The sequence below is a fragment of the Carassius carassius genome, chromosome 13, assembly GCF_963082965.1.
Source record: "Carassius carassius chromosome 13, fCarCar2.1, whole genome shotgun sequence".
Taxonomy (NCBI): Eukaryota; Metazoa; Chordata; class Actinopteri; order Cypriniformes; family Cyprinidae; genus Carassius; species Carassius carassius.
This window is the reverse complement of record NC_081767.1, coordinates 123,977-137,817: the sequence shown is the minus strand read 5'-3', so window position 1 is coordinate 137,817 and position 13,841 is coordinate 123,977. Positions and strand designations below refer to the sequence as shown.

The 13,841-nt window shown below is 44.4% G+C and overlaps 1 protein-coding gene across 1 annotated transcript; it reads right to left on the bottom strand.

The window, feature by feature from the left end:
• Window positions 1-1,593: 1,593 nt before the first annotated feature.
• pdpr (pyruvate dehydrogenase phosphatase regulatory subunit) lies at window positions 1,594-12,564 on the bottom strand. The gene is made up of 17 exons (XM_059564483.1): window positions 12,312-12,564; window positions 12,094-12,227; window positions 11,925-12,006; window positions 11,629-11,792; window positions 11,428-11,549; window positions 11,184-11,301; window positions 9,814-9,963; window positions 9,173-9,365; window positions 7,118-7,242; window positions 6,421-6,576; window positions 5,621-5,754; window positions 5,393-5,541; window positions 5,002-5,114; window positions 3,439-3,533; window positions 3,273-3,362; window positions 2,856-3,038; window positions 1,594-2,567 (listed from the first exon to the last, which is right to left on the bottom strand). The coding sequence occupies exons 1-17, from the start codon at window positions 12,557-12,559 to the stop codon at window positions 2,163-2,165; spliced, it is 2,661 nt and encodes an 886-aa protein (XP_059420466.1). The 5' UTR covers window positions 12,560-12,564; the 3' UTR covers window positions 1,594-2,162.
• Window positions 12,565-13,841: the final 1,277 nt, after the last annotated feature.

The following is a 13,841-nucleotide window of genomic DNA, read 5'->3' as shown; positions in this document are numbered from 1 at the left end:
TGTAATGTTTTCTCACCGGTGAATGAGACATGAGGTGCTCGGACAGCGGTCACGTGTTCTGGAGGAGGAGAGTGATCTTATGCTGTCAAAGCCAGCTTGCTATTGCCCTGCCTTACCTTTAATATTACCTTCAGAAGAAATCTGGCTAGTTAAGTTTGTGCAGTCTTATAGATATATACATATATACTGTGAAACACACACATTGAATTAGAGTATGTGAGTAAAGTGAGTTCCTCAGCGTTTTGTTATCAGCTTCTTACTCTAGGGAACTGCTTGACCAATCAGATCAGAGGATCAGGACCAGCAGCAATCACTTGTAGTTTTTATGTAATTTACAGATTTATAACAATCAAAATACGTTCAAAAAATCAAAAAACGTCAGTATGAGGGACTGTAATCATCTGTTATTTTAAACTTGGAGAAATAAATATCTACTTACCGATGCACTTTTTCATTCTAATGTATAATTGTTTTGTCATTTATCATGTCCCTGTCTGCAGATTAAACTAATCTAAATTCTGAATGATCCTCTGAATTATTTAGTGCTGTACTCAGGTCCTGTGTTCGGATGCTTCTCATTACCATCAGAGACACTGGTTAACATCATCTGTCAGTGTTGGATGGAGAGCAGCTAGTTAACACTAACTAGCACTCAACCATCTCCAGCAAACACACACCACGAGCAGATATTTTGGAGATCTTGACCTCCAGGTTTCCCTGTAAACTTAACACAGGGTCTTTCCTGTTAAGCGGCTTGAATATGCAGGAGCCTTATAATCAAATGTCTGGCTTATGAAGCCAAGTCTACTATTAAAAACAATATATTTTAAGCTTGTTCATAAGAATAATACTTATGTGAGAAAACAGTGACAATCAAACCTTGATTACATATTTTATTTATGAAAATTAATCAAACATTCGTACAATATATGATATAAATACAAAGGCAAGATGGCCGGAAGGGTCATATTTACTGTATAATGGACTCTTATCTTTGTCTGACATTTAAAAAACACAACAGGTACAAGCCAAGCATAAGGTGCACATCTGATCTCTCCAGCTCTGAGTCACATGACATCAGATCTCCACCAGCACATCCTGTGTTCCTCCTTTCTCTTCACAGAAACCCTGTTACAACCAATGCCTAACACACACACACACACACACACACACACAGTAAAATCAAGAGAGAGCAGTTCAGTGCTTTAGTAGCTGAAGTCATTATGGCTGGATAAACATTAGTGATTTACTTTGATTGTATGCAATGCTTTACTCTTACTTCACCTCAAAGTCAAAAGAAAGAAACCAGAAATTATATTTTGTACAAAAAGTGTTTTTCATGAAATTCTCTGTTACAATGATTGTGTGAGTGGTGTTTTGTGCCTCTTTCAGACACTCCACCGATCCTTTACTGTGCAAATCTGCTTCTCATTTAAACATCATACACAATGTGCCATTCTTTGTGCATTTAAATATCAGCTTTTTCAGATAAACCCACAGAGGACGTAAATAATATGCAGTTAAAAACACTGAACATCTCAACCCCAGATCACATCCTGACTGATCAGACCAGAAACACAGAGAATCCAGTTTATGAAGACGACTTCATGTACTTCACACTGCTAACGCAAGGCACTTCATGAAAGCGTCGCTCGAGGATCTCGGTTCAGACCATCGGTCACTTCTGTAACGTTTCACACGCCTCCTCATGTAGTATTGTAGTTTCATTACAGAATAGTGTGGAAGAGAGACACACACGGTCTGAAATACTTCTCCAGGTCTCTCCAGTTAAAGTTCAACGCTTCTAACGGACATTGGTTGTCTCGTGTCATCCATATAAAAATACATCCCTTCGTTTTAAACCTGTGATGCTTGACAATGATGAGCAGAACAGGGACTTATTATCAACCGAAGACAAGACCCGATTATTAACAGAGCAATAGGAACAAACACAGAGAAAGACTTTCTTTCTAAAGTCAATTATACTTTCAACAGTAATTCCACTTTAAAACATCTGCTCAGTTCATGACACACTGTTACTCTTCATCAACAGCCCAAACACACACACACACACACACACACACACACACACAGGAGGAGCGACTGACACAAAAACGATGTGTGTGAAGGACTTGAGGAAGCGCTGTAATCTCAGACCGGCTTCACTTGCTCTGGAAGTTGCTGAGCTCCATGTTGTCCTTGCGCCGCTTCTGTTGAGCGAAGAGGGAGCTGAAGGGGTAGAGCTTGGCTTTGGCGGGGAACTTCTGTCCAGCGATGTCCACCTCATAGTCTCCGCGGTTGATGAAGTCGGCATTGACGGCAGCCGGAGAGCCGTCGGTGTTGGTGGAGCTCAGGAAGCCCAGGCAGACGTGACGCTGGAGCGTGTAGCTGTAGGCGCTGCTGGTTGTGACCCCGACCAGCTCTCCGTTACGGTAGATGGGCTCGCCCCACCAGGGCCAGACGTCCAGCTCGGTGTCGTGATCCTCCAGAACCAGCATCACGAAGCGGCGTGTGACTCCCTCGACCCGCTGCCGCAGCAGAGCGTCCCGGCCCAGGAAGTCTGTGTCCTGCGAGAGTGAGAACACAAACACCTCGCCATCACCGGACGTAAACCCACAGATCAACACTTCTCCAATAAACGGAGTCTCTGACAGCGAGAGCAGAACAGACACAATCACAGAACGGTGAACGCTAGAACAGTCCACTACAATCAGATCCAGTGACACTTCATTTAAACACATCTTACTGACTGACACATATCTGAGGGAATGCTGCGTGTTCATCTTATTACAGCTTTCACTTCTTATCATGAGGTCATTAGAGCATTCTGGGTCAGAAGAGATAAAGAAACTGACCTTGTCAAACTTGACCCTGAACTCTCGTCCGCACTCCAGCGGTGTGGTGAACGAGTCCAGATCCTGCCCCCAAAACGCAAAGAACTTCTCAATCCGCAGACTGCGCAGGGCGTAGTATCCCGCGTTCCTGATGCCGTATTTCTGCCCGACGGACATCACTTCATTATACACGTGCAGTGCATACTGGGAGAAGAAGAGCAAGATCTCAGAGCAGAGCATGCGGTGTGACTGGACTACAGTCGAGTACAGAAATAAGGCCCTGCTTGAACAGGATATTGTCTGTTTCTTCAGCTTCTTGAAATCCTTGTGATTGTGAATGTGAACGGGCCCCTTACAGCGTCTCTATTTGTACAGTTTTTATACATTTTTTGTGTAGTGAGTGTGGTTTAGTGATGTTTTTCAGCAGATGTGATGTACCTCTATAGGGATGTAGAGCATGAATCCCGGCTCTCCTGTGTGTGTCATACTCATGACTCGGATGCCGTTAGCGTAGCCCACACTCATTTCCTGCAGAACACAGCACAGTGAGTCTCCAGCCATGAATGGATGAGCACTGAGCGTCGAGCAGACGTGTGCCTCTCACCTTACAGAAGAGAGACGGGAAGTGTTCGGGAGTCATGGACACATACGAGAGTTCAGACAGGACGTCCATGGCACGAGGACCAATCAGATTCAGAGCTGAGGAAAACACATCACACATTACTGACATCTCCTTCATCAGTGTGTGCTGCAAGGCCTTCATTCACTTACTCTCTGCTTCACTTATAAAGCTAGAGTCGTGTAGGGCTGGGCCATATGGAAAAAATCACGGATTTGTTTAAAAATGTCATGATTCAAGATTTTAATCACAATTCTTGGTCATGTTGGTTTTACTATTTTGCAAGTTGTCTGACATTACAGCCGAACTAATTTCTCTATTATAAAGACAAAGCCTTTCAAGATAACAAATAAAAGAATGGCAGATATTTAGGCCAAAGAGGGCGAAGATTAAAATCTTTGTTCTTATTTTTCAATAACAAAGGTAATCGAATGACAAAGATACACATTACAACTACACATAATATACCGATAAAACAAGCAGTGCTTTATTTTCAGGTACAGTAGATGTATCTAGCAGAGCATTCAAGACATTAAATGAACAAATATAACAATAAAACACTATATAAACTGATTCCTAACCCAACTGTATTAAATGTCTTCAGTCAAGAGCAGTGAGTGATATTTCTCTGTTTTGTTGTTTTATTAACGTTAAAGGAACAGTTCACCCAAAAATAAGAATTCTGTCAGCTGTCTGTCAATTCTGTCATAGTGTTTTGTTTTTATACCACCATTTACTCACTCAAAAATGAGTTTCTTTCTTCTTCTGAACATAAATGTTATTTTGAGGAACAGTTTCTGGTTCACAGTGACTTTCAGAGTATTTTCAGAGTATTTTCTGCTATATCAAACTCAATGTGGACCAGCAACTGCTTGGTTACCCACATTCTTCAAAATATCTTCTTTTGTGTTCGGCACAAGAAAGAAATTAAACCAGGTTTGGGACAACGTGACCGTGAGTAAATAATGACAGAAATGAAATTTCAGGGTGATCTATCCCTTGACAGTAATGACAGTAGGCTACATGTTTAATAGGCGTACTGTCCCTTTAAGACCTAATATACAGGCACCAATACGGTTTTCTCTCAACTGTTTACTTTCATTTTACACATAACCAGCTGAGTCTACATGTAAACCTTGTGTATTAGCACAAAAGATAACTTAGTTCAATAAACCGGCGCTGTTTGACAGGCTTTAGCGTGGGCTTCAGGTGTGTGCGGCGCTCAGAAACAGCACACGTATGAAACATGTAAAAGCACACACAGATAATGAGAGAGTAGCTCTAGCGCTGAGTTAACACTGCTGTGAATGATGTGGTGTTGTACAGTGTATGACGGAGGCTCCAGAACGTGTGCTGATACTACAATACTTCTTCAAAAGCAGATTAAAAATCGTCATAAGGCACACTCCTACAGGCGTGTGAAACGAGTAACAGTGCTTTGCCGCTGGTTTGTTGTTGGCGCTATCGTAGTTGTGATCTACTCCATCGGTTTTATCATGATTTCTGTGATGCACAGTGTGTGTGAGCTGCTAGAGGAAGTGATCTCACCCGTGTACTTCCAGCTGACGTCCTCCAGGTGGAGCTGTGGGTCGCTGGGCATGTGCTTCTTAATCCAAGACCAGCAGTGAACTTGTTGATCGGTGGGTGAAATGATGAAGAAACTGGAGCCCAGAGAACCACAGGATGTCAATCTCATTCTAAGAACTGGTCTGATCTAACTGAGAACTGAACGGTCTGTGAACACATTACTGCATTTTCAGAGACGAGCAGCTTTAGTGTTGCTGGGTTTTGTTATAAATGGATCTGCTGTGCTGCACTCAATGAAGCTGCTGCTCTCTGATTTTGGGTAAATATAGAGTTTCTGCAATGTAGTCTAATCTAAATCTATTGTAATAATATAGTGCGTAACCCTGCAGGAGATGGATGTCAGAACACGCACCTGTTTTTGCTGACGCGCACGACGCTGCAGTCGTTCTCGTAGCCTCCTCTCTGGTTCAGCATGCCTGTGTGGACGATGTGACCGACAGGAACGTCCAGATCATTGGCACACAATCTCTGCAGCAGCTGCAGGGCCTGATCGCCCGCAGACTGAAACACACAGACACCAGGACCTCTGTGAATCACACCAGAGCTCATAATGAAGAGAATCAGGACTGAACACACTCACTGTGAGCTCAAACTTGGTGAAGGAGGACATGTCGATGACACACACCGCCTCCTTACAGCACTTCACCTCCGCACCCACGATATCAAACCAGTCCGGCTTGTAGAAGGTCTTACTCTGGTCCAGCGCCAGTAAATCTGTGCGGATGAAGACACAGGTACACTGGTGCATTATGGGACATACCCCATTGAAATATTGGACCATACTAATCTAGTAAATGTTGATCAAGTACACTGCTAGTTAAAAAGTTTAGACACAAACTTGTTTCTTAAAAAAACTTTTGATTTAAAGACGTCTGCTGAAATACATGAAATTATTTTTGTTTCACTTTCTTTATAAAACGAACATCTTGTAAGAAAAAGCAGAAACGTCTGCGAGTAGAGAACTGCCGAGGATGAGGTTATATATTTCCAGAGTCTGAAGCCTGCACGGGATCACCAGAATTCATTTTCATGATGTGATGTTTCAAAAGAAGTTTCTCCACAGGTTTCTGACACTATGAGGAATGAGGCTGAGCATGCTGGGAAGAAGGATTTCACAGGTTCACACCGACACTGATGCTATGAGAATGGGTCAGCTGCCACCGCTATCATCTGTCTACCAAGCAAACAGCGGCTCACCGAGAACACTATAGAAACACTGACAAGCACGGCACTAAACCCCCAAAAAAAACAAAACTCTTTTTCCATCTGATATGAGCAATAATCTTAAGTATGTGTGTCCAAACATTTGCCTGGCATGGTAAGATCAAACTCATCAGTCACCTCTGAAATAAACACATTAAGATCAGTGTGGGTTCTCACCTTTCCCGGCTGGAACGAAGTACTTGGCCCGCTCAAAGCCGTGTTTCTCCATCCAGCGCGCTCCCTGCATGTCCAAGCGGTCGTACAGCGGACTCGTGCGCAGCTGCCGGCCCGTCTGGAAGTCCCAGCGAGGAACCTTCAGCTCGTACAGGAGCGCTGACACATTCACACACAACAACAAGCCTCAGAACAACAGCCAACACATCAATGCATCCCTGAAGCCTAGAGAGATGTGTCCTGAACCCATCTGAGCTCCAGTGATCAGCCGCTCCGCTAAAGCCTTCAGGAAAACCCTTCACACTCATTATTTATCAGAAACAACCCACTTCTTTACATGAATATGCGGTGAGGTGAAGGTTAGGGTTAGCGTTGTCTTTCATGGAGGAGTGTTATGGAGCTGTTGTCTAATAGAAGTGTTTTGGAAAGCTGTTCCATCATCTGAACATTCAGCAACAACAGAACAAACTGGACTTCTGGCCATCAACCCTGAATATAGATACATACAGCTTCAAAATATACTAAATCTGAAGCTATATTTAGTTGAAAATTAACTGACTAGCTATAATATTCCTGATGTGTTTCTAAAGTGTAAGCTGCTCTGTATAAACGTGTGTTAAGGTTAGGCGAAGGGTTGTTTTGATCGCGTCCTGCTCTTCTCTCTTCATTCTGAGATGTGTGTAACAGTGCTGATACTCACGCATGACTTCCATCACGCGATGGCGCAGGAACGTGCGGCTGCTCTGTAGATTACCGAAGCGCTTGATGTCCAGATGCCAGACACTGGTACTGGGATATCCGTACGTGATCCACTCTGCCAAATATCTGCCGAAGAAACCAGCTATAATGAACTGATCAAACACAAAGCTACAGAAACCTCCAGCCGTGCTGCTTCCTTCCTTAGTGTTGACATTTCCCAACACCACAGCAGTAATGACTTTATGAACTACTTTACTTCTAAAATCGATACTATTAGAGATAAAATTGCAACCATTCAGCCGTCAGCTACAGTATCATCACATCAGACAGTGCACTATAGACCCCCTGAGGAACAGTTCCACTCATTCTCTACTATAGGAGAGGAAGAATTGTATAAACTTGTTAAATCATCTAAACCAACAACATGTATGTTAGACCCTATACCATCTAAGCTCCTAAAAGAGGTGCTTCCAGAAGTCATAGATCCTCTTCTGACTATTATTAATTCCTCATTGTCATTAGGATATGTCCCCAAAACCTTCAAACTGGCTGTTATTAAGCCTCTCATCAAAAAACCACAACTTGACCCCAAAGAACTAGTTAATTATAGACCAATCTCGAATCTCCCTTTTCTGTCCAAGATACTAGAAAAGGTGGTATCCTCACAATTATATTCCTTCTTAGAGAAAAATGGTATATGTGAGGATTTCCAGTCAGGATTTAGACCGTATCATAGTACTGAGACTGCTCTCCTTAGAGTTACAAATGATCTGCTCTTATCATCTGATCGTGGGTGTATCTCTCTATTAGTTTTATTGGATCTTAGTGCTGCGTTTGACACAATTGACCACAACATTCTTTTGCATAGACTTGAACACTTTGTTGGCATCAGTGGAAGTGCATTAGCATGGTTTAAATCGTACTTATATGACCGCCATCAGTTCGTAGCAGTGAATGAAGATGTATCATATCGATCACAAGTGCAGTATGGAGTACCTCAAGGCTCAGTACTAGGGCCGCTACTCTTCACGCTTTATATGTTACCCTTGGGAGATATCATCAGGAAACATGGTGTTAGCTTTCACTGTTATGCTGATGATACTCAGCTCTATATTTCTTCGCAGCCCGGTGAAACACACCAATTTGAAAAACTAATGGATTGCATAGTTGAGATAAAAAACTGGATGACGAGTAATTTCTAACTGCTAAATTCTGAAAAAACAGAGGTGTTAATTATAGGACCTAAAAACTCTGCTTGTAATAACCTAGAACACTGTCTAAGACTTGATGGTTGCTTTGTCAATTCTTCGTCATCAGTTAGGAACCTAGGTGTGCTATTTGATCGCAATCTTTCCTTAGAAAGCCACGTTTCTAGCATTTGTAAAACTGCATTTTTCCATCTCAAAAATATATCTAAATTACGGCCTATGCTCTCAGTTTCAATTCAGTTTCATCTAATATTATTCTGTTTCTCTCTTGTTCCGAGGTCACCGTGGCCACCGGATCCAGTACGTATCCAGACCAGATGCTGGATCAGCACCTAGAAAGGACCTCTACATCCCTGAAAGACAGCGGAGACCAGGACAACTAGAGCCCCAGATACAGATCCCCTGTAAAGACCTTGTCTCAGAGGAGCACCAGGACAAGACCACAGGAAACAGATGATTCTTCTGCACAATCTGACTTTGCTGCAGTCTGGAATTGAACTACTGGTTTCGTCTGGTCAGAGGAGAACTGGCCCCCAACTGAGCCTGGTTTCTCCCAAGGTTTTTTTCTCCATTCTGTCACCGATGGAGTTTCGGTTCCTTGCCGCTGTCGCCTCTGGCTTGCTTAGTTGGGGTCACTTCATCTACAGCGATATCGTTGACTTGATTGCAAATAAATGCACAGACACTATTTAACTGAACAGAGATGACATCACTGAATTCAATGATGAACTGCCTTTAACTATCATTTTTGCATTATTGACACTGTTTTCCTAATGAATGTTGTTCAGTTGCTTTGACGCAATGTATTTAGTTTAAAGCGCTATATAAATAAAGGTGACTTGACTTACTTCCCAGCTCCGCCAGCGAACGAGAGGCCTGACGAGTTCATGCCCGCCAGCACAAAGTAGCCATATATGCCCGGAGTCTCTCCCATTAGGCAGCGCATGTCCGGAGTGAAGGATTCTGGGCAGTTGACCAGCTGCTGGATCTCACAGGACTCCAGACTGGGCATCCGCCGCAGCAGAGCACTCAACATGGGCTCTGGACGGAGCAGAACAAACAAACACGATCACGTTTAAAAGACCAGCAGCACCCACTGTCAACACACACACACACACACACACACACACACACACTCACTCACTCACTCACTCACTCTCACACAAACTCACTCACACTCACTCTCACACACACACTCTCTCTCTCTCTCTATCTCTCTAACACAATTAAAAAAATGGACAGAAAAGCCACCATTCCTGGTTCTCACTGCTGAAGTGTGTTAAAGGACAGCAGAAATGATTTTTATTTTATTCTCCAATCAGAAAACAGATTATCAGAGAGAATATTGGAAGTACACATCTACTTTCCCTCCTCTCCAGTTCTCAAAGTGTCATACATTTGCAGTGTTGTCTGATTGCTCTTCAGCACATTAACTATACACACTGCTGTTCCTGTACAAGTGTGACAGAGCGATCGGGCTTCAGCTCACCGAAATGATCCCAGTCTTCCTGCATGTTCTGAATCTCCAGCTGGTTGCGTCCCTCAGTAAAGATGGGTTTAGGGTTCTTCTCAAAGCCACCCGACAGGATCCCTCCATGCCAGGCCCGAGCGTAGATCCGGCCGTCCATGTCAATCAGCACTGCACACACACACACACACACACACACACACACACCAGAGACGCTCAGCAGTGCTTCAGGAACAAAGCGCTAAACACAGATGTTTGTCAGAGACCGATGCAGTCGCAACCTAAACAGATTATTTGTGATAAGAAATGGTTTTTAACAATTTTAAAGCGATGCCGCTGTGCCTTCAGCTGATGGATGAAGACTTTAGCCTCAGAAAATTATTATTATCATATTATTATTATAAATGTAAACATTTTGGAGCTCCTTGGATCAAACCCACTATATTTTCCTCATCTAGCAGTTAGAAGTTAGAAAAGTTAGAAGTATAACTTTTTATTAGTTATGACATAATGTAGGTAATATGCAAAACATAGAATATATATATACACAATACTCAGACACAGGAGCCATTATAGACGGTTTCAACAGCAACATGAACAAACGTTACTGCACATGCACGCTTTTGTGGCCCAATAACAACAGCCAAGTCCCTCTAGAGTAGATATTTTTTGATAAACAAAATATGTTTGCTGCGTAAATCAGACGGATTTAATGAAAATGCAAATTAATTCTTTGCCAGCAGGAGATGCTTTAAAGCGCGAGAAATAGAGGTTTCCCCAATAACAGCTGTAGACAAAGCAGAGCTATGCTCACAAACGCTGCGTTATCAGGAAAATAACATGCAAGTCTTCCTTCAGAAATAGAGTGATATAAAAACACCTGTGCCTCGTTTTGATATTTAAACATAAATGTAAGGAATTATTATTAGTAGTAAACGTGCATGACGTAACGTTACTCATGTTTATTCAGCGAAGCCTTTTTGAAAATCGATCAGTTTTAAAATCGTGGTGAGTCTAAACAAATAAATAAATGTATGGGAAACACATCCCACAGCACAACCACCTGAGCCCAACTTCAGTCTTCTCATCACCTTGACTTTAACTGTGTTTAGACGGCACCGCAGCCGGACCGATATACACAACACAGACCGGCGTGTGCCCGATGAAACCGTCTATAGGTCAAACATTTTATTTTCCTGTTTAACTTCTATTAGACTGTAGATCAAAATGATCTGTAAAATGAGAGAAACTACCGCATATTCTGATTTTATACATAATGCAGTTTGACAAAATGAACTAAACATTTTAACATGCAACGTGATGAAATCAAATAAACCTTGATGTGTTTAACCCTTTCTCTGTGATGATGTGAGACGCAGTGTGATCTTCACCTGGGCTGTCGTTCTGAACCGGATCTGATAACGGTTTGGTGAGCAGGTAGAAATGTTCACAGCCGTGTAAGGGAATAGACACTTTGACCTCGCCGCTCTGACCGAGCTCATACGCCCACTGAAAAACACAACACACACCCGTCATCATACTATAACACTGTCAAAGATAACTAGCAAGGCTAAATAATAGATAGCATAAAAACAGATCTGCATGACAGTTTGAGTCCTGGACCTTCAGACTGACCTGTCCAGCGCAGTTGACGAAGTATTCGCACTCGATGGATCCGCGGTCGGTCTCTACAGCAGTGACATGGCCCTTCTTCACCACCACATGATTAACACTCGTGTGTTCATAAATCTGCACTCCTGACGTGTGAGAAAACAATGAAGCGTGCAGGACTGTGAGCACCAGAGGAGCGAGCCTGTGTTCTGTGTGCAGTCGTACCGTGAGCGGCCGAGGCCACGGCCAGCGCGTGATTGACGTCCGGCGGAGAGACCACACTGTCTCCGGGCAGATGAAGCGCTCCCACCAGATCGTGAATGTTCACCAGCGGGTGAAGCCTGGCCACATCTTTGGGTTTGATGACGTTACAGCTGACACCCAGAACCCTGCGGAGACAGATCCTAACTTACACCTCAATAAAATCATCCATGAAGCAGTTTTTAGGCTTGGCTCATTTGTTAACCAGCACTATAGACACGATGTGATAACTGTAGATGTTTTCTAGTTCTATGGCTCACTTCAGTCTGGACGCCAGACGCTTCAGAGACAGGAACCGGTCCTGATTCTGAGCCAGGCACAGAGAGCCGGTCCGCACGAAACCTGCAACACAGACCGTTACCTGATTAAAAGAAGCACACGCAGTCTGTGATAACCAGTGCTGTGTGTGCAGTGATGGGGATTTCTCACCCGTTTTAACACCCGTCTCCTCTTCCAAACGCTCATAGAGTGCATTCGAATAATCTGCCATCTTACTCTCAACAGAGAGAGGTTTGGCGACGCTTACGATTCCTGCACAAAACCGAGTTGTGCCGGCTCCAAGTCTACAAAAGACAAACAAACAGCTGAATCCCACTGAAGCAGAGCTTTACACGGACTCAGATTCTACAGATGATGTGACCTCTCACCTGCCCTGCTCCAGCAGCACCACCTCCGTCCAGCCCAGCTTCACCAGATGATACGCCACAGACGTGCCCACGATGCCTCCTCCACAGATGACCACACGGGCATGAGCGGGCAGAGCCACGGACACAGAGTCTGTGCTCAAGAACCGCATCGATCCACACAGACGAGCAGGACGGGCCCCGGGGACACAGAGCCAGCGGGGCAGAAGAACCGGGGCCAGAGCCCTTACACTGCAGGCTCCACTGTGCATGACTGCAGCACCGCTGACACCAGCACGAGCCCTGAAACACACACACACACACACAGGGACAGGACACACACACACACAGGGACAGGACACACACACACAGAGACAGAGACACACACACACACACACAGAGACAGAGACACACACACACAGAGACAGAGACACACACACACACACAGGGACAGGACACACACACACACACACACACAGAGACAGAGACACACACACACACAGAGACAGAGACACACACACAGAGACAGAGACACACACACACACACAGAGACAGAGACACACACACACACACACACACAGAGACAGAGACACACACACAGAGACAGAGACACACACACAGAGACAGAGACACACGCACACACACACAGAGACAGAGACACACACACACAGAGACAGAGACACACACACAGGGACAGGACACACACACACACAGAGACAGAGACACACACACAGAGACAGAGACACACACACACACAGAGACAGAGACACACACACACACACACACAGACACACACACACACACACAGAGACAGAGACACACACACACACAGAGACAGAGACACACACACAGGGACAGGACACACACACACACAGAGACAGAGACACACACACAGAGACAGAGACACACACAGAGACAGAGACACACACACAGAGACAGAGACACACACACAGAGACAGAGACACACACAGAGACAGAGACACACACACAGAGACAGAGACACACACACAGAGACACACACACACACACAGAGACAGACACACACACAAACACACACACACAGAGACAGAGACACACACAGAGACACACACACACACAGAGACAGACACACACACAGAGACAGACACACAGGGACAGGACACACACACATAGAGACAGAGACACACACACACACACACACACACACACACACACACACACACACACACACAGGGACAGGACACACACACACACACACACACAGGGACAGGACACACACACACACACACACACAGAGACAGACACACACACACACACACACACACACAGGGACAGGACACACACACACACACACACACACAGGGACAGGACACACACACATAGAGACAGAGACACACACACACACAGGGACAGGACACACACACACACACACACACACAGACACACACACACAGAGAGAGACAGACACACACACACACACAGGGACAGGACACACACACACACACACAGGGACAGGACACACACACACACACACACACACAGGGACAGGACACACACACACACACACACACAAAC